General features: G+C 45.6%; 1 protein-coding gene across 1 annotated transcript in view; it reads right to left on the minus strand.

Annotated features, from left to right (window-relative positions):
- The window catches only part of nfatc1 (nuclear factor of activated T cells 1), a gene marked incomplete at its 3' end in the record, with an annotated part of 36675 nt that extends 16905 nt beyond the window's left edge, over nucleotides 1–19770 (minus strand). Inside the window, exons 1-6 of the mRNA XM_079176220.1 lie at nucleotides 19662–19770; nucleotides 17297–18332; nucleotides 16866–17025; nucleotides 11764–11969; nucleotides 9086–9258; nucleotides 7273–7413 (exon numbers count right to left, since the gene is read on the minus strand). Of these exons, the coding sequence (XP_079032346.1) occupies nucleotides 7273–7413; nucleotides 9086–9258; nucleotides 11764–11969; nucleotides 16866–17025; nucleotides 17297–18332; nucleotides 19662–19680 (1735 nt within the window). The 5' untranslated portion in view covers nucleotides 19681–19770. The remainder of the gene's footprint in view (nucleotides 1–7272; nucleotides 7414–9085; nucleotides 9259–11763; nucleotides 11970–16865; nucleotides 17026–17296; nucleotides 18333–19661) is intronic.
- Between the last annotated feature and the right edge of the window lie 291 nt (nucleotides 19771–20061).

Consider the following 20061-nt stretch of genomic DNA (forward strand, 5'->3'; position numbering starts at 1 on the left):
TCTCTCTCTCTCTCATACAGAGATAGAAAAGTCTAATATACCACTTTGTTTTCTGTGCCCGGCTACCTATTGCCAGGAAACTTCTCGAGAGTTGAAAAGCTTTGAGTGCGTGGGATGCCTTTGTTTGAAAAGAGCGAAACGGATAATTGATAACCACGGAATGTAATTGATGACCACAGAATGTTCCAGAGTTATAGGGCAACATCTGCACAGCGCCTGCACCGATCCCAATGAAAAAACTTTAGCAGCAGTTACTCTCCGGCTCCCCTCCTACCCACTTTCAGCTCAATATGGTTTCTGACTCCCTGGCCCACTGTGCTGGATGATATCCAATATTATCGAAGTTAAACAACTCAGCCTAAAACCTCTCCCCCGAAACCGCCCCGACCATATAAACCCGGTACCCCTCTCCAACTCTCCCAACGCCCAAGCTCCACTTGCCTTGGCTGCGGTCCCAGCCTCGCAGAAGTCTTGCAATTCACATTTCGTTAGCAATGGTCTATACAAATCATTACTGCCTCAGAACAGACATAACACAGAGCAGTCAATGGCACAGCGGCGGTGTGTTGTACAGAGTCATGGCAGCCGAGGGGATCAAACAATATACAATACAGTTATTTGTCATGTTGGGTGTATGAAGGGAATCAAACAGCTCCTTGTGCTCCTTAATTGGGGCTGGGTGGAGTAAAACGTTGGTGCCCAGAGTGAAACAGCGGGGTGGCGTGTGCCCAAGACCTCATAACGTACAGTAAATATAAACACATGCTCTACCCAGGCCGGACACATGTGGCATGCTGAAAGAGTTCCCTTGTCCTCTGACTGAGACTTCTTCCTTCTTCCCGCCCTGTAAACACGTGGACGTTTGTCAGTCGCATGCAAGCGGCTGCGGTGCGGAAGGGGCGGCGACGGAGCCGAGCACTCCGGGCCGAGAAATGGCAGCGGTCGGGGACGAGATACTAACATCCGCTCTGCATCAGCGCTGCTCGCAGCTCCGGTGGAGCCTGCCACTTCATAAAGTCATCTGGACGCAGAGCGGGGCTTTCAGCGAGAAATTAAAAACTCTGGGGTTTCTCCAACGGGCCTGCGAGTTTTATGAATCATGCACTGTTATTTATGAAAACATAATCCCCGCCGTTTACGTGGCTGTAATTGATTTGTTGATGAAAACAGCCATTGTTCTCAGAAGTGTCAGAGGCAGCCAAACCACTGAACGGCTTCGAGTGGAAGTCATTGTTCTATTAGTGCAATGGAACAGGCGTTTTGTCGACCGCCCTCCACCCCCAGACAGAACCACTGTTGAAAGCTAGCGTTGCTAACCGAGCTACCACATGTTACATCACTGTCGTCTTGCCCACAGCTCTCATGGAGCTTAAAGGAGGATGGTTATCTGCAATTTTCTACAGGTAATTCCAGGCGCCATCTGGCAGCCCTGCAGCACGGTAATCCTCTCACAGTTCAATTTTCGACAATTAGACACAATTGGCTGTTTGACGCTCGAGCTCATCCGCCTACAAAAAGATGGACAGGTGAGGAGGATGAGTCTACAAAAATAATGCGGTAACCCCACAGCTGAGAAATTTGATAGCGCAGGGAAATGGTGATTCACAGTGAAACTGAGTGCTGCAGCAGAGCAGGCAGCTGTCCTGAGCAACGGACCAGATGTGAAAGGGCTTTTTTCACAAGAGGGTCTCCCACCGAAATCAAGCTATTATCAGTCATGGTGGGGAAGCCTCGCTTAATTATAAAAGACTGGAAGGAAGAGCGCAATCTTTAAGAAAGAGGTAATACACACAAGTACACAAAGCGTATCCACACACTTTCTACAACGGCCATGTTATAAAGTACTGGATTCTGATTGGCTGGACGTTGTGCATTACGGTCAGATAACTGCACAGTTCTGAAGCAGAAGCACAACCATTGTTCTAAACCATAGACCATAAAAGTGACCATATTTGGACAAGAGGGTGGATTGGAGAGGAGTGAGGCCCTGCATGGCTAGGTACCTTCGTTAGCATAAACAATGCTAAGGAACCAGCTAACACTACCGCTTGCTGACTAGCTTGGTTAGCAAGATGCATCTGTAATTCATATTAACTGTGAAAATAGTTGGGATGCTAATTTTACCTAGCAAAAAACAGGCTTGTTTGTAATCTAGCCTCCTTATTGAGAAAAAGTTACACAGCCAACTCCTTCTTGTGCCTTTTGCTTTCAGACAGCTAGCAGAGAGCTAGCAGAGAGCTAGCGGATAGCCACCTCTGATGGCACCCACCTGTCACTTGGAGCGGCCACACCCTAAATTAGGCATAACTTTAAGCCTCAATATAATTTTAAACGGGTGAATTGTGAAATGCATCCCCTGCAGAGTTGTCATGAACGTGGATATTAGCAACAGAGAACAAACTTTTTTTGTAGCAGGCAGTAAAATGTAGTAGTTCTTCAGTAGAGTTGGGCATTTTAACATAGGGGTCTATGGGGAGTGACTCGCTTTTGGAGTCAGCCTCAAGTGGCCATTTAAGAAACTGCTATTTTTGGCTTAAGCTATCAGCACCGGAGGTTGCCAGTGGTTCGAATCCGACACTTCTATCTCGCAGGTTGCTAGTTTCAATGGTTACCAGGATACAAATTCACTCACTTATTGAATAGTAGTCTGTATCAAATTGGTTTCAACCAACCATTTATTTAAAATCTTTTAAAACTTAAAACTAGGGCATACATGGGGTAATCCACTCTGCCATGTCCCAATTTTAGAAGTAATACACAACTGAGAGGCGGATCATTTGTATGCGATAGGAAATAATGCAGTTCAGCTCCATTTGCTGAATGAAGAGATACAGTTGAAAGCTAGTTGACCATTATGCTAATTGTATTACATTTCTAGGCTAGTTTTTTGAACTTTAGTGTAATCCTATCCCAAACCTACTCTTAATTTACAATACCGTAATACATTTTACAAAGTGTCATAAGATAGTTGCATTGTCACTGTCCAAATTTGGTGCTTTGGACATTTTCAGATAAACAGAAAATTCTGACTTCTTCAGCATAAACGTATTGGTCTGTTTTTCCCAGCTAATGGAACGTTGACATTTAGACACTGCTCTTGTCATGGCCTGCATGTGAGTTTTACATTTTACATTTTCGTAAATGTAGATTTGGATGTTTCTGGGGGGGGGGAAATGGAAAAAAGATTACACTTTTTTTTCTTCCTCTCACAATCTTTGCACTTTCATTTCTTTTTGCCTTTTGGCAGCTTTAGTCTTTTTCTTTCAGACGATAAATTACATCTGAGGTCTGAGGTTTCCTCCAGCAGAACCCAGAACACTAAAACCACAAAAGAAGCAGAGGTGAAGAAAGGACAGGAGGGCCTAATTTCCCCCAAATGGAGCGAGTGTGACTTATCAGAGACAGCATCTTCTGGGCCGGCCGTGGGCAAATGAAAGCAAGGTGAGAGATTGAGTCGGGTTTAGATTACCGGCTGATGTCTGCAGCGCCGAGGCCGTACAGTAATCTCTTATGACTGATTGGCTGTAACCAGGAGTGACAACTGAACTGATGCTATCTCGGGCTATTTCTACCGGGGCGGCGTTGAGGCGAGAGACAGGAGGCGATGGAGGGCGCGATGGAGCAAAGCTGACATGCAGTTACTGCTTTTAGATGTTGAGCTCTGGCTGAGTAACAGGTGACAGAGTGTGTATCTGAAGGGGGGGGGGGGGGGGGGGGGGGGGGGGGATTTCCTCCTGCGTGATTCAAGATAGCAAGAACAACACACTCAAAAACATGAATTTGAAACATACGAGGCCTCACTGTCACACACACACACACACACACACACACACACACACACACACACACACACACACACACACACACACACACACACACACACACACACACACACACACACACACACACACACACACACACACACACACACACACACACACACACACACACCATGTGTCGTTTCCCCCCACAAGTGGAAACCTCATTTAGACCATCAGACACTAAAACAAAAACCAAACAAATGAAATGTTTGTTGGCAGCCTCTTAAGGCAGGGTGACCCGTCCTGCCTATAATGATGGGTGGGAAACCCTGACACACGCTCACACACACGCACACTTCTAAGTACGGGACGCATGCAAACACCCAATATGTCGATGCCCACATGTTTTGTTACCGCAGCTTTGCGAACGTTATTTTGCAGAAGTGCTTCTTTGGAAAATTTGCAGGAAAATTGTACATTGGTCAAATGAACCGCTTAAACTCTTAGTGGCAACAACATCCACCACTCTGGATTTACGAGCTTGATCGTTAAACTGTGTCTCAGAGTGCCGCTTTGGCATGACTAGAATAACAATAAAAGCATATTAACTTTCCAAATTCTATTGTCACAAATATGCAAATTGCTTGTTTTGCGTCTAGCTATAATTGTATCATATTACTCCAACGATGCCATTTCACCCCAGGGATTAATGACACCTCTACTTCTAGTGTCTATTTACCTATCTATTCATAGGGAAAGCAGCTGGAAAGAAGACCCAGGATGATCCATGGGGAGCCCGCAGCTCGCAGAGTTGATTAACTGGTGGCACAGAGGCAGCTTGGATAAAGAGGTGGAAGGATGGAGGGAAGCAGAAAGGAGGAGGAGCAGCGTTGTGGAAGCCTGGCTTAAGGGCATTTCCATGGTAGGATTTCCCAGGAATCTGATGCGGTTGCCAGACGCGGGGGAAACCCTCATCAAAAACAAGGGAGCACACCCATCAACACCAGTCCAGAGGCCGCACATGGCCTCAAAGACAGACGGATTGAGAGTTCAAACAGAGCCAGAGCAGCTACTGACCCACACTAGTCAAGTTCAATTGTTTATCTGGTCATTTCTTTGTCTTTGCTGCTAGAAAACCAATTGTCCAATTGATCGGAGTTAATTGCTTCACAGAGGCAGAAGTATAATGATTGGTCGGGTTAAACTTTAAGGGGCAGAGCTGGAGAACTACAGTTACCGTGACCGAGTCAAGCCGGGTCGGACTTGGAGCCTTTTGGAAAAAAAGAGGATAGAAAAGTTTATTCTTGACCTCAGAAAAAAAGTGTTTTTACTGTGAATCTTAACTTCCACGTATTAGCTTTTTCCGTAGCTTTCCTCAGCAGATGGAGTTTCCATTATTATTATAGGATTTCAATTATTATTATTAGAAGAATTCAGGATTCATTTTTCTAGGGCTGTACTGAATAGTTTGAAGCTTCGTTTATAACGTTGACATTTTAATTCTTAATCAATATTTAAATGTCGAGCAGTTGTTTTTTGGATGTCTACTCATCGTGTTGCAGATAAAGTTCAGGTTACAGTAATGTTATTAGTATTTGTAGAATCAGATTCCATCGCTGGCGGCGTAGGATTGTTTCCGACTCGTGTGATACAAACATTTCCAATAACTCCAGAAAGTTGTAAAATCCAACAATCAATATTTATTGAAAAAAGAGAGATGTAATCATTACGAAATTCACAGCATGTTTTTATCCAACAAAAATAATTCTGCTAAATATTAATAAAAGAAAATTGGTTTAATGAAAAAAAGACTAGATCATTAAATCTGCTGAATTTATTCAAATTTAAGATTTGGATTTATTTTTTACGATGTCATAAAATATGATGATTTTAAAAACCTCAATGGAAGCATTAAATAAATAAAAAAAACGAACAAAAAAACAGCGCTACGTTTTTTCACTTTTAAGATGAGTGCATGTCAAAAGTACTGACCTGAGGAACTATTTTAATTTGCTCATGTATCCTGTAGCAGCGTGATGTAATGTATTAACTTTATCCTTTGCTTTACTTATAACCTGAAGATGTAAAGCTACCAAATACTACCAAATAATAGCCATCTCTACATTATAAATAGCAATCTAACTAAAAACCCACACAAATCTATTCTTAAATTAAGTTCAAACCTCTGTGATAATCTTGAGTCTAGCCGTTATTATTGGATGTCTACAAGCCAATCACAGTGTTCCACATCAGCTACGGTGGACTGCAAAGGAGCCACACACTCTTTTTAGGCAAACAAGTCAGGGCCATGTTGGTATTTGCTAAAAAAAATATTATTAGGAAATAACATTTTATTAAAATTATTAGGAAATGAATCATTGCATTTCTCACAAAATATCTGCTTTGATTAAAACAAAAATGAATAAAAAGTAGATGATTTTTAGTACTCACTTTAGTAGACACTTTTACACATTTATAGCAATACCATTGAATGTCCCCGAAAGAGAAACTAACTGACTCTTCTGATTTGATTTTCTAATGATACAATGGGTCGCTAGTGATCCAGCCTACAAATATGAATAAACACAGAAGTCACATTTTAGTTGTTTTCTTTTAACAGGAGCTCCGTCTGTGCTGCTTGTGCTCTACAAAGTGTGGCTCTTCGTCCGTTAACTGAAGTTTAATCCAATCTGTGACTTTATTGTTGCACGAGTCAAACACTCAGGAAGAGATCAGGGTTAATCAAAGAGGCTGGGAAGAGGGGAACAAGGCCGCCGCTCATTCAACCACTTCTTGTTTTGATTAATAATCTCACCACTCCATTGTACAGGGCTGGAGGGTGGGTGTGTGTGTGTGTGTGTGTGTGTGTGTGTGTGTGTGTGGGGTGTGGGGGAGCTTTGAATTCTTCCTTTCACAGGTAGAACGACGACAAAGGCTTCCCTCATATTTCTTGTTTTGTTTGTATTTGTGAATGAGTCACCGGGCCGATAGGATCACACGTGTTTACATCACTCAGCCTCGGCCCAAACCGTACCTCACGTTGCTTTGCTGAAGCTAATCAAGGAAATTGCTGTTTGTAAACCTCCTCGTATCAACATCTGGGAGCAGTCCCCTCTCCCTCCAAACCAAAAACGGCTTAAAGTAAGAAAAAGAGAAACAAATACTGAGCCATGGCACACACACACACACACACACACAAAAGTGCATGCATCCACACCATGTGCACACGCACGCATACACACAACACATGCTGCATTTTGTGATCCATTCCTCTGTTGAACAGGCAATGGAAACTTCTGCAAATGTAAATCTGCTGGGTTAAAAATACAGCACATTAATGTGCACCACATGTGGCACTCTGGCAGGATGGAGGATATTTTGACGGCTGGGGGAGAGATGGGAGCGAGGGAGGGAGGAGGCAGTCCTGGGGTTTCTCCAACAACGGAGAGGGAGACACACACACACACACACACACAGCTGTGCTCAGAGTCCAGAACTCCTCCTATTTTACCTTGAGCCTTTTCCACGAACACCACCTTGGAGTCGTGCTGGAAGTTGTGTCCGTCGATGAGCATCCTCTCCCCCCCGTGGGCAGGACACGTCTCCAAGCTCCGCTTGTCCACCAGCGGCAGCTCCTGGGCCGATCTCTGGGCTGTGAGAGGAGGGGGGAGAGAGAGAGAGAGACCGGCCTCATCGTTCAGCTAACACACACCCACTCCCCATGCAGACCCGAGCATCCAGGCTCAGGCTGAATCACAGTCGGCACGGCTGCAAAAGCCTCCACCTCTTTCTGTCAGAGTTAAGCTGCCTCTTTGCCAGGAAGCAAAGAGAGGCTCCATGTTGTGTTAATTTGTTTTCCCTCAAATTATGGTGGATGATTTTGTCTCACATATTGAGTTTAAGAGTATCTTTTTTTTCTTCTTCTCTTTCTTACCTTTTGGCTTCTCGTTCCTTGCTTACTTTCAGTTTTTCCGAAATGATCTATCAGTTGCCACGAAATACCTGCAAACGTTTTCCGTCTAAATGTAACGCCGATGTCTCAGGCAGCCTTCTCTCGTGAAATAAAGCCGTAATTTCATCGCGATTGACCGGGATACATAAATAGCGATTCAGTGAAACCTGAGTATTTTCCTCGCATGAGGATCATCTTTGTGTAATTTGATTCTACACGCGCTCTGATTTTGATAAAACTTGAATTCTCTGTGTTTGGAAACCATCAATCGTCCCCACATCTCTCCGCTACGTTCTGCCTCACTCACACACACAGAGAGGGAATTTTGGTGAGAAACAATTGCTTTGTGGCAGTCGTTCAGAAACTAACAATGGTCTATTTCAAGGGGCTGAGATCATGGTTTAACTACTGTCTTTCATTTACCTCATAAGACTTAATCTCTAGGGCAGCTCTCACTGCCAGAACCACATGAAGTGGTTGATGTGCCGGAGTCTATCCCGGTCCAGTGACAAAGGTCAACTCTGGTGCAGCGCAGAGAGTCGATAGACTTTATCGAGCAAGGCCTACATTGACTTTACACGGACGAACACTGTTGAGTTCAAATGTCGCTCATTATCACATGCACCAGTATTTACAATGCTGCATAATGATGACTATTTCACTTGGTTATTCTAGTGTTTATCTTTTAAGAAAAACTGTTTTGTTCATGCACTAGTCAATTTTGAGCTTCTGTATTTTGCCTTCTTTCTGACTAGTGGAAAGAAAACATCCAAAATACACATTTAGTTGTTCTATCATTTGCATGTTGTAGAACATCTCAGAAAACTTGTAATACAAAAAATAATTGTCTTAATGTAAGTAATCAACTGAGGAAGTTTCACTCATTATGACCCTATTCACCTGTAGTGTCTTCAAAATGTATGACATTTTAAAATACATATCTTTCTCTAAATAATTATTGTTCTCAGATCATCATCGTGAATACAGCCTCGATCAGTTGCCCCGTGGGGTTAATTACCAATGAAATCTGTGCAGCAATGACCGGCCTTGTTGCAGTATTAATTAAATGTATTTGTTGTCGACAGTGTAGCACGATCGGGTAAAAAATAGGCTGCCTCCCCTGGTCGTGTCGATAGAAAGTTTACCTAGCAACACTAATGCTATACCGTAAAGGCGTTAATAAATATATGAAAATGTAAAAGGCATTAGATAAACATAAAGAAGATAAATACGTAAACAATGTTAGATACATATCTAAATAGGGGCTCGATAAATTTATGAAAGGCATTAAATAAATATTAGATAAATATATAAAAGGCGTTGGAGGACTGAGGACTGACATTTTTTAAGAGGAAATATGAGATGAACTCACAGCACTCAATGGGGTTGGATGAAACCTGCAAGGACACCGTTCTCCCCGTGGCCTGGTTGATGTGAACTCTGAAAACCATCCTCACGCGCGTGTTCTTGCGCCCGATGTCCGTCTCCCCCTTCCTCAGCTCGATGTCCGAGTTGCGCAGCTTCAAGATCCCCGCGCAGTCGACTCTGCGTTTGTGAAGAGACAAAAGAAGGAGAGTTTGCCAAAGTCGGTCAGTCCACCAGGCAAATCATCACGAGCATTAATGACATATATATATACGCTCTCGCAGTTAATCAGGCCGTGATTGATACAGTATTGCAGCCAAATCAAAAGGGATTTCTTCAGCTCTGGACTCCAACAGCGCAGCCCTGACAGAAGATTAACGCCACCACCCCCGAGCACGCTGTTTCACCTCAGTGCATCCACTCTTGGGTGAAATTCAAATCCTACAGAAACAACATTCATCACGCGAGGAATATCTTTGTTATGGCCCGCAAGAGATGGCTGCTGAAATACTGTTTTCCTTCCACAAATCTTACAGCCACCGAAATGGCTGTAATGATTTCTCCAACAGTGTCAAAGTCTTCATCAGACACTTAATAAAAGCCCCCCCATCCTCCTCCTCTTCCCTCTCTGTCTGCACTTCACCCATCTAACTGTTTCGCACTTAAATACCTCGAGCCTCTCCAAAAAAACGCTTTCTGGCTTTTTCCATCGCCGAGCTACTCGATGCTGCATTCCTCAAAGCCTAGTAAATGTCAACTTTTACACACATTTGAAACACTCCCCAACATTCTTCTCGGTCCGCTGCACTGGTGAAGTAATCAGGTGTTGATGCTAAGGACCACAGCTGTTCAGCTCTCCGCCTACGCAGGCAAGCTGAGTGCAAAAAAGCACAAACTGAGGCGTCCCCATTCGGTGCCTGAGACAGAGGTTGAGAAAGAAATGCTATCATTGTATTTATTAATTAAGAGTTAATTGGAGGCATACCAAGTTGACCGACCTTTTGTGGCTTCATGTTAGCTAACTGAATCATCGTGAATAACTATTTCAGAAATATAATAATGCCCGTCTCTGTACCGCATTAAAAAAAAACAACTAATCTATATGTCACACATGTCAAAAGGAATACATCTCCCACAAATCCCTCGCCTGCACTGTGAGCACTCCGAGGCGTGTCCCCCGTGAAAAGAGAGAAACCGTATCCCGAGGTGAAGGCGTCGTGTAAGGAGAGCTTATGTGTTACATCCATTAAAACGCAGAGAAAGTGCTGATGCTAGCAGGCTGCTGCTGCTGCCTGCAGCTCAGACAGAAACTCCTGTTAGCAGCCCTGAGCTTCCCCAGTAATCTGATATCTCTGAGGCTTATAAAATGGGAAAGCCACACACACACACAACACTTTCTCAACCCAAACAGGCGCACACAAAGAAATCTGAACATCATATCTCCAGATTGTTACTTTGTTTTTACAGAAAATGTGTTTGATTTCTGGGCAGAAATGGAATCTAATATTCAAAACTATTCATCAGTGTGAAATGACCTGAAACTAAAACGTGTTGTGTTTAGCTCAGAATGGTTTGTATCTACACAGGGAGCGGGTCCTCTTCACAGAGTTCGCCATGTTGCACCGCCATGTTTCTACAGTGGCCCAGAAAAGGACCACCAAACGCTGGCTCTAGAGAGACCCGTTGACTTTTTTACGTTACCTGAAGGCCCCCGTAGATCTCCGACACGCTTGTGAAACTGCAGTTGGAGTAATGTTGCTCCTAAAGTAGTGTTATCATGGTAGTGATGGTCTCAGAGGGAGGCGGATTGCGTTGCCACGGTTTTGCACTGGAGGAGTTGCAGCCTACAGCTACTCAGCTAGATGCCATCCAAACCCTACACACTGTCCCTTTGAGTCAAGTCTCAAGCCAGTTTAGGTGAGTCAAGTCTATGTTAACAAAGTTATGACTTGGTATGTAAAAAAAACACAGCTTTGAAAGGAAGACGTTCACATGCTGTATCATTATAATGGTCATAATTCATAAACTTGCTTGTTGACTTGTAATTACTTATGCAGACTTTTGACTCGACTTGTCATCTTGATTTTTTTGCAACCAGTGAACAGAATGGACCATATTAGGAGTGCGGAGGAGTGACGAAGCGATGCCGTATACTGCTCTGTCAGCGACCTGTCAATCACAAGGTAGCCCCGCCCTAAAGCATACCCTGCTTTACGGCCTATTTGACTCTAAATGGGACTAATAAATCAAGTGAGAAGTAGAGTGATTTTCTCATAGACTTCTATACAATCTGACTTCTTTCTGTAACCAGAGGAGTCGCCCCCTGCTGGCCAGTAGGGAGAATGCAGGTTTCAGACACTTCCGCATTGGAGTCTCGATTTAGAACCAGAACCAGGGCTGGTCTCGACAGACTCCAAACCTGACTTGGACTTGTCTCAAAGGACTCAAGACTTGACGTGGACCTTCAAGTCATTTAGGACTTTCAAGTTATATAACAGAAGTCCACGTCGATACTTGAATGAATCGACACATGAAGTCCAAAACAAGTCTAACATTTTATGAGATGTGACTTGGACTCTCCCCAAAAGACTAAGAAATGACCCTAGCTCCAGTTTAATATCTCCCCCCCCCCCCATCTACCTCCTGTAGACGCCTCTCTGAATGTGTACAGCTCCTGATACTCACATGGCCCGCATGTTGTTCTCTGGCAGCAGCGGGATCTCCAGGATCTTGGTGTTGTTGTTGTGCAGGGCTTCGTGGCTCGGGGTGGACACAGTCTTCCCGGTGATGCGGTGGACCTGATAGAAGGCGTGGGGCCTCAGCAGCCTGTCGTCAGCCGTGCCGATGAACAGCTGCAGGGTCAGAGGCTCGCTCTCCATGTAGCCGTGGAGCTGAGAGCGGAGACAAGAAGTAAAGACACAGTTAGGGTTAAGCCCTCACATCATCTCCAAAAAAAAAAAAAACACTTCAACTTGCATGCTGTTAAGGAAGACGTAGGTCTTTCAGAGGTCAGGCCCTCAGTGCGATGGTTTTCAAACAAAGCACCCATTTAGGATCTTGTAATCCTGTATTTCATCAATGGCCTGTGTACACTTCCTCCATCAGTTAATGTCAGGCCTGCCAAGATGTGGATTCTTCAGTAGCTGAACCTCAGCGGCAGTAAAAGCCACCCACAGCGAGCGGTGTTGTGATTTGTGACAAGACTAAGCTAGTGTTTCAGAAAAGTCTAAGTCGTGTCGGTCCCACCGAGCCCCGGCCAATCAGGGTCAAGGAAAGCTCTGCTGCTCTGATTATTATCAGTAAAAGGATCCCGCCACGATGGAGTTGGAGACGGCACAGAAGTGCTGCTCGCCGTGGCTGGCGGGCTCGACCCGGAGCTTCTAAAGCACTCCCAGACCTCCATAGGTGTTGCTTGACGGGAGGCCTCCTGCCACGATGACCTCAACCAGCCAAACTGCAGGGTGCAGGCACGAAGCCCAAACCCACAGACCGAAACCTGAGCTGAGCAGCGACCACTGACACGCTGTGTGAGAGCTATGTATGTCACCCATACGGTGCATACAGGAATGATTGAAAAGAAGCACACATTGTACATCAGAAATTAAAAAGGGGCAAAAAATAGCAATGTACTAAATAATGTAATTCATCAAATGTATCGATTATATGGACGTGTTCATATCTAATGCCATTTGAGAGGTTAAAGCTGCAGTCCATAGTTTTCATAGAAAAGATGGAAGAGCTTATTCTGTTGCATCTCTGAATCTCTGTTTCACATCGTTCTTGTTTAAATAAAACGTCATCAATCAACCCGGTATGTGAAGAGATGAAATGTCAACACCTTCCGCTTCTAACACTATAAATATTGTATGTTTCTTTGGTGTTTTAGACCATTCCATTATGAAGACTGATGCAATAATAATATATTCATAATTATTTTAAAAAAACGTAATGCTTTAGTTTTAGTTTCAGTTTTAAAAAAAAAGTTTTTTTTCCTTCCCAATCAGCCCATGAGGCTGAATAAGAGAAACTGCTATTGTTGGCCTGTCTGGGTAAAGTAATATTATTGTTCCATCTATGAGAAGTTAATGTTCAAATGAATGCAATAATAACTTTGAAATAAACTGTACTTAATTACAAAACACAGGGAACAGTATTCTTACTATATCTGTAGCTATAGCGTAAGGCCTACAAAAATAAAACTGAACTAATCTGGCCTTCTGAGTCAAAACGTGGGTGCACGTCACCATCCACGTACCACAGCTTAATAGAGGCAGATGTTGGATGAGATTGTCGGCTGAAGCGACCAACAGGGAAATGCTGAAGTGACGAAATGAAGCTTGCGCTTGCGTAGGGAGAGAGCACTCGAGGAGAAGAGCGCCCACAAGAGTGAAAGGCCCAGACCGGTGGGAGGCACAACATGTGATTTGGAGGAGGATCCCGGTCGGGGTTAAGAGCCTGCAACAGCCCCGTGTATTTGTGTAAGGAAATGGGTTGCTGCCTAGCAATGCTGTTTATTTAGGCAGCAGGAAGTAGAGTGATGAAGCGAGGAAGCCCGCTCACACGGTTACTCTCAAAACAGTGATTACAAACAGATTGCTGATTATCTGCTTTGAATTATTATCAGCACGACATTCTAAGCAAATAGAGATAATCACAGTTGATAAATGTCCTCTGAACGATTTCAGCTGCCTTTCGGATCGTTTCCAAAAAACTTCAAAAAGACTGCCTCTGTGGAGACGTCTGTGCTCACTTCAGCGTTACCATCGATCATCTTAAGACGTGATATTATCTCAGCGGCAACCCTGAAATCAGGAAACCTTTCTGCCGTCAATCCTATTTTTCATAAAGCAGCTGCCGCAGACAACAGTTGTGATTTGCCGACGCAATTAAATCAGCCCGATACCGCTTCACGTGAAGCCTCCTGGCAGTTTGACATTGACGAAAGCAGCCTTCACTCCCTAGTTCATATTATCACCCACAAGAGGAATGCCGAGACTGCGGCTGCTCAAGGCACCAGAGATGAGGAGCGAGGGGTGAGGGCGACCGGGGCTCCCTCTCCGCTCCTATCATAGACCCTCCCAGAAGGATAACGCACACAAACGCATATATATATATATACAGTATATGGACTTTGTTGAGAGAGAGAGAGAGAGAGAGGTAGCTCAGTTTGACAGGCAATTCATCCTGTCACGCTTTCTGCTTCACATGATTTTCATTAATGACACTTGGAAATCTAAATCTGAGCGAGGCCAAGAAAAGGCCCATGACTCCCGAGTATTAATCTGCAAAAATGCACCAGAAGACAGCTCTTTCTCAAGCAATGGGCCGATCATGAAAGGTGGGGGGAAAAAAACGAAGACCTGAATAGTGGTATTTCCTCTCCACCAAAGTGCAGCATGAAAGTCGGAGCATTAACTGCGGTGAGGACTGCACACAGCACTCCGAAGGAGCATACTTCAGTCTGCTGCTGGCGTAAGGGCGGGCGTGGTTGAGGGAAGCGGCGGTGATGGCATTGAGAAAGAACAGAAAATAGCCGGCTTAGCCGCGCTGGATGCTGGACGTGGAGGGGGGAAAAAGAAAAAGGAAAAAAAGTGTACCACACAGAACAGGAGCTTCCAGAATAAACTTTTTGAGTCAGAGGGGCGGCTTCGTCAGCCAGTGTCCAGCACAGCAGAGGCTCGCAGCGCCATGCGCACCATGTAATCAGGAAGTCACAGAGATGGGGCCGCCTCGTCCGAAGGCTCCCTCAAACATCTCCACCGGAGCCTGCCAGAAACGTGTGTGGTTTTGAGTATGCTGCCGCCTCCGCGGGACGCAGCGCGCGATGATGTCAGCCGCACACACGGGGAACTTTCCTAAACAAAGGGAAGTCTGTGTGGTTGGGCTTGGTAGCTGGCGGAAAAGCAAGGGGGGAGGTTCGGGTTTGGGTTTTAAAAGAGAACACACACTCTGTTTTTCGGCCGGGGTGAACCCAGACCCCTGTCATTAAATCATTAGCACCTTCTCATGGACAAACACGGCCACGTCCTGTACACATGTGTGGCTGGAGGTGCAACGCGCTGGATGGTGCAGCATGTGCTGGTTTCTAACTGTCATATTTCACAACTGCATACAAAAAGGAGATTATTACACTTATTATATGTTTTTTTCCAAGATCTTCCTGGAGCTGTGTCATCCGGACCGAGGATTTATTATCAGCCATTTTAGCTCATCCCACTGACACTGTATAAATATTATTGATGTGAATTGATAACAGTGTTGCCATACCATACTGTGGTTTGTCCACCAGAGAGAACTGACTGTTCTAGTCTACAATGTGCTGCACAAAGCTTCAATAACAAATTTAAGGGATCCTTTTCAAAAATCTTTGTTTAGGTTATGCGTTTGTGTTAAAAGAACAAGCATCAACTAAAAGATTATATTACTCAATAAAATAATTATACACATATATATGCATGTGTGTGTATATGTATATATATACATATATATATATATGAGCAACCGCAGAGTAACATTTGCATAATTTGGTGTTGCCACCTGACGAATAGAAGTTGAATATTCACTCTCCTTTAAACTCTCCTGAGAGAAATCTGTGTCTCTTTAGCTGCTAAATGCTCCACCATGTTCACTAGCCAGGCGCTAACTTTATCTCTCTGGCGTAGAGTGCTAGGTAGAGTAGCAGTATACTCTTTCTTTCTTAACTTACTCAAAACCTGCTCATAATTAGTATGTACCGGTAATATAGAATTGGGACACAGCTGTTTGTCCTTAAAATGGCTGTTAGCATCCCCCATTCAAAATAAAGGGGCATGATTAGCTAACTGCTACGTACGCAGAAAAGACATTTTTTATTAAAAGTGAAAGGCAAACACAGAAAACTCTGAGCCATATGTGACGAATGTCTGGCTAACTTGTAGACTTATTGCAATGAATTAATAAAATGTCAAAAGGTATTCATTAAACGGACAGCCGCGGCTCACCGCTCACTTTGTCTGACTCCGTGCTCCTTTATTTATTCAGAGACTGAGGTCCGCCGTGTGGAGTATAATGGTCGGGGGACCAGATGGGTTTAAAACCAAAACATATCTGCAGTTGTCCACATTTTTTTTTTCTCCTTTAGACTCGACCACCAGAGCTACTGCGGTCAAAGCACATGACTAAGCTCTTACTGGCCATGCTACATCACTTTGTATCTGTCTGCGCTGCACTCGACAAACGCAATGGAAAAGTCTGAGTCACCCTCGTCTGGACAGGAACTGACTGAGTGGACTGGTCTGCCTAATAGCATACCTATGGTATTCCATTCAGAAATGTGACATCTTTGAATAACATAACAGCCAGGCTATGAAACACATGTCGCCCCAATCTATTTTAACACAAGAACTTAAAAAAAAAAAAAAAACGGGGGGGGGGGGGGGGGTAGTGTCGAGAAGTGATGAGGTAAGGAGAAGGAGTGAAAATAGGCCTAATGGCTGCACCGTGTGTTGCTCTAATCGTCACAGGAAACCAAACAGTCTAGTTCACTGCTTCTCAACATGGGGTTTGGGCCCCTGAGGGGGGTCATGATATAACTCTGAGGAACCGCAAGATGATGAATGTGAAAATAATGTTTTTGGAAGGGTATTCTTGCTTTTTTTTTTCCTCGTGAAACACTGGATCATTTCAACTCTCAAAAGACGAGTAAATTGAGAAGCATGCAACCCGCGATATGGCGCCTAGAGGGAGATGCTGCTTTGTTCGAAGACATCACAAAACAATGAATTTAAGAAGCACTGGGTTTGGCAGACCTGTACGACTGGGTGTCCTCCCCCCATGGCCTTCACCGCTCCCCTGCTGCCCTCCGTCTCGTAGTGGGCTCGGTGGTGGGACTTGGGCTGCACGTCGATCTGCAGGCTGTACGGCCCCGAGCTGGATGGCAGCTGCCAGTCGAGAGCGGGCAGGGATGGGCTGTCGGGGGAAAAACACGTCCAGCATGACAACTCAGCGAGGAGGGCTTATTTTAGATGCGCTTATCAAGGTAGAATGTGCAGAATGTTAACACTGCGATATGCCAGTGCTCGTGATAAAGCTGTTTATGTTAAAACTAGCGTTTACTTTATGCATGAAGAACTTTTCATATCATTTCTCAATTGACAAAAAAAATAGTGGACCAATTTTATTTTAATAAATCTTAAGCACACCAAAAGTTTTCCTCATCTGTAACTCATTCTTTTCTTACCTGACATACTGCTTTGGCTTGGACCAGGAGTATGGGTGCTGTGGCACATCCAGGAACCCGCCACAGTAGCCCTCCTTCTTTAACGGCAGGCGGTTGGAGGGGTGCTTGTCCTGACAGAGCTCCCCTGAAATCAGCTCGTCGCCTCCCGGCTCAACCTTCAGGCTGACCGTGGGGCTGTGCTCCAGGCTGGTTTTACGGGCTTTGACGGGGACTCCCTCCCCGAGGTCAACCACCCCGTCTGTGGTCAGGGCGTTGATGGCCGCCAGGATGGCCGAGTTGGTGTACTGGTTGGTGTTCGGCAGCCAGGTCTCCTCTGTGATACTGAGGCGTGGGGAGGTCTGCGGGGACAGTCCGGGGGAGATGTTGGGCGAGTACGGGTAGTGCTTGTGCGATGCCCCGCTGCCGTTGAAGCTGTACTTCCTCTTTGCGCCGCACGGGGAGTTGGGCCTGGAGCCGCGCTGGCCCATCCAGGTGTCGTCTGTCACGCTCGTGCGCGGGGAGCTGGATGGGGAGTGGCGGGGGGAGCCGCCGGAGGTGCAGCTGTCGCCCGGCAGGGTGAGGGTGGAGCCCTTGGGCGACACGGAGGGCGACTGCCAGGGGGAGTTCTGGGGCGAGTTGTCGTAGTTGTAAGAGAAGCTCGATTCGTAGGAGGAGGCGTCAGAGTGGCAGCTGCGAGACGAGATGCTGCTGGCCGGGCTCAGGCAGCTGGGGTCGCGGTAGCTGTCGGCGCTGGGGAGGGTCAGCGTCACTATGGAGTTGAGTCGCTTGGCAACGGGGAGGTTGTTCTCCTCCACCTCGTCCTCGGGAAACTGACCGTAGGCGGTGATCTCGATGCGAGGGCTCTCCAGGGTCGGGGCCCCATTCGGGCGGGAGGAGGAATAGTAGCCGGCCGCTCTCATGTCTTCCTGGGCATCGTAACCGTGAGGCTCAGAGACGGATATGGTGGGGCTGGATTGGAGGCTGTGGTACTGGGAGGGAAGACATGGGTTGCCCAGTGGGAGGGAGAGACTGACGTTTGGTGTGTAGCCATATGCCTCTGGAATACAAACACACTTTGTTACCATGATAATCAAACACACATTCCCTTTCTGAGTGGGAGGCAGTTGCCAAGTTGAGTCTTATGAGAGCTGCTGTGGAGCAGAGGTGTCTGCCATACTGGCAGAGTAACGGCTCCCTTACCAGATTTTGCCCGAGCTATTTCCCAGATGCATGCAAGTTAAAACTTAACACCTCATCTAATGGGGATCCCTGAACGCACTAAGGCCAGTGACACAAAAACAACTTTGAGTGGCTCAAATTATTAAAAGGTGGGTGTCGCGAATAAAAGGTGCCAAAAACAACCCCAGTCTAAAAATAAACAAAGGCCAAACCAGGTGTTTTTTTTTTTCCACTCCACATTGCCAGATTTATGCCACTTAATGCACATGCTGCGGCCCATAAAGAGTAACAGGACGAAAACACACACTTAATGCTTTTGTTGGCGAGTTTCGTGTTCCTACAGCCATCGACAATAAACACAGGAGGAAATTGATTGTTTTATTTGCGCGCTGTAAAGGTGCTCCCAGCCGGAGGGGAGGGGGGGGGCTTGTGGTCTCGTGCCAATCGCTCCCGCTGGGTCACATGAAACTCTGCCCGTCTGTGGCGAAGGCTGAGGTCACAACCAGGGGGCAGAGGGAGAGTGGGGGTGTGGGGTGTGGGGGGTGGGCATGGGAACTGTGGAGCTGTGGTTGTGCGGTGCATGAGGCCGGGTGACTGTGACCGCAGTGGAAGCACACTGATGCGGATGGAGACGTCTGCTGCAGACAGACAGCCTGCAGTCACCACAGCTCCTGTCTGCAGTACATTAAAGAGAATTAGGGGCCCGCTCTGAAGATGATGACATCATCGTGTGACTCCTTGCAATAATAAAAAGAAGAAAACGGTACTTTAATGTGACACAGTAGCACTGAGATGTTTGTTTTCTGTGTGAATTAGCATAACAGGTTATGGCTATTTGGGGGGGGGGGGGGGGCAACTTTACCCACAATGCCATGCCAGTCATTAGCGCAGGTTTCAATTTGGACTATTTCTGGAAGCACTTATTAGCCATGAGTGGAACCACGCCCACCATGACCCAAACCACAGGGAGCGGCGCACATTGAATATCTCCACCGCTGCTTTAATCCCGTTAGTAACGGCAGGGCGCCGAGGCTGAAAAGCAGCTGTAACACCTCAATTCAACACAACAACTCGAGTCTCTCGCATCCGGCCGTAAAGTGTCGACCGATGATGAGAAGTTAAGTAAATGACACATTAACAGCTTTGCTGCACTGTGATGATTAAAAAAAAGGAAAAGGCTGCTGTACTAAATAAAAGTCAAACTTACCCTCCTCAGCAGATTTCATCTTCGTGTTTGCGCAGAGAGAAACGTCTGAGATCAAACAGCCGGGAGCGATTCCTAATCCATATAGCGGAGTTTAGATATAGTCCACAGCTGTTGCTCGGGATCCTCTCTCGCTGTATCGCCGCGAACAGACAATAAAAATTACAAACGACAGAAGCAGAAAAAGGGGCTGTTACTACTTCAAAAAGAGGAATGAAAAAAAAAAAAAGTCGCATCCAAAATGGAAAAATCCCAAAGAGATGCGTCAAAAGATTAAAAACTCAAATAAGATCATGTCTGATGCGGACGCGTTCTCTTACTAAAAGCTATTTTCGTCGTTATGTCTGACTCTGCGTCGGGGGGGATCCTGGCTCTGCTGGGTCGCCGTGACGCACTGCTCCGG

The sequence above is a fragment of the Pholis gunnellus genome, assembly GCF_910591455.1.
Source record: "Pholis gunnellus genome assembly, chromosome: 16".
In the NCBI taxonomy this organism is placed as follows: domain Eukaryota; kingdom Metazoa; phylum Chordata; class Actinopteri; order Perciformes; family Pholidae; genus Pholis; species Pholis gunnellus.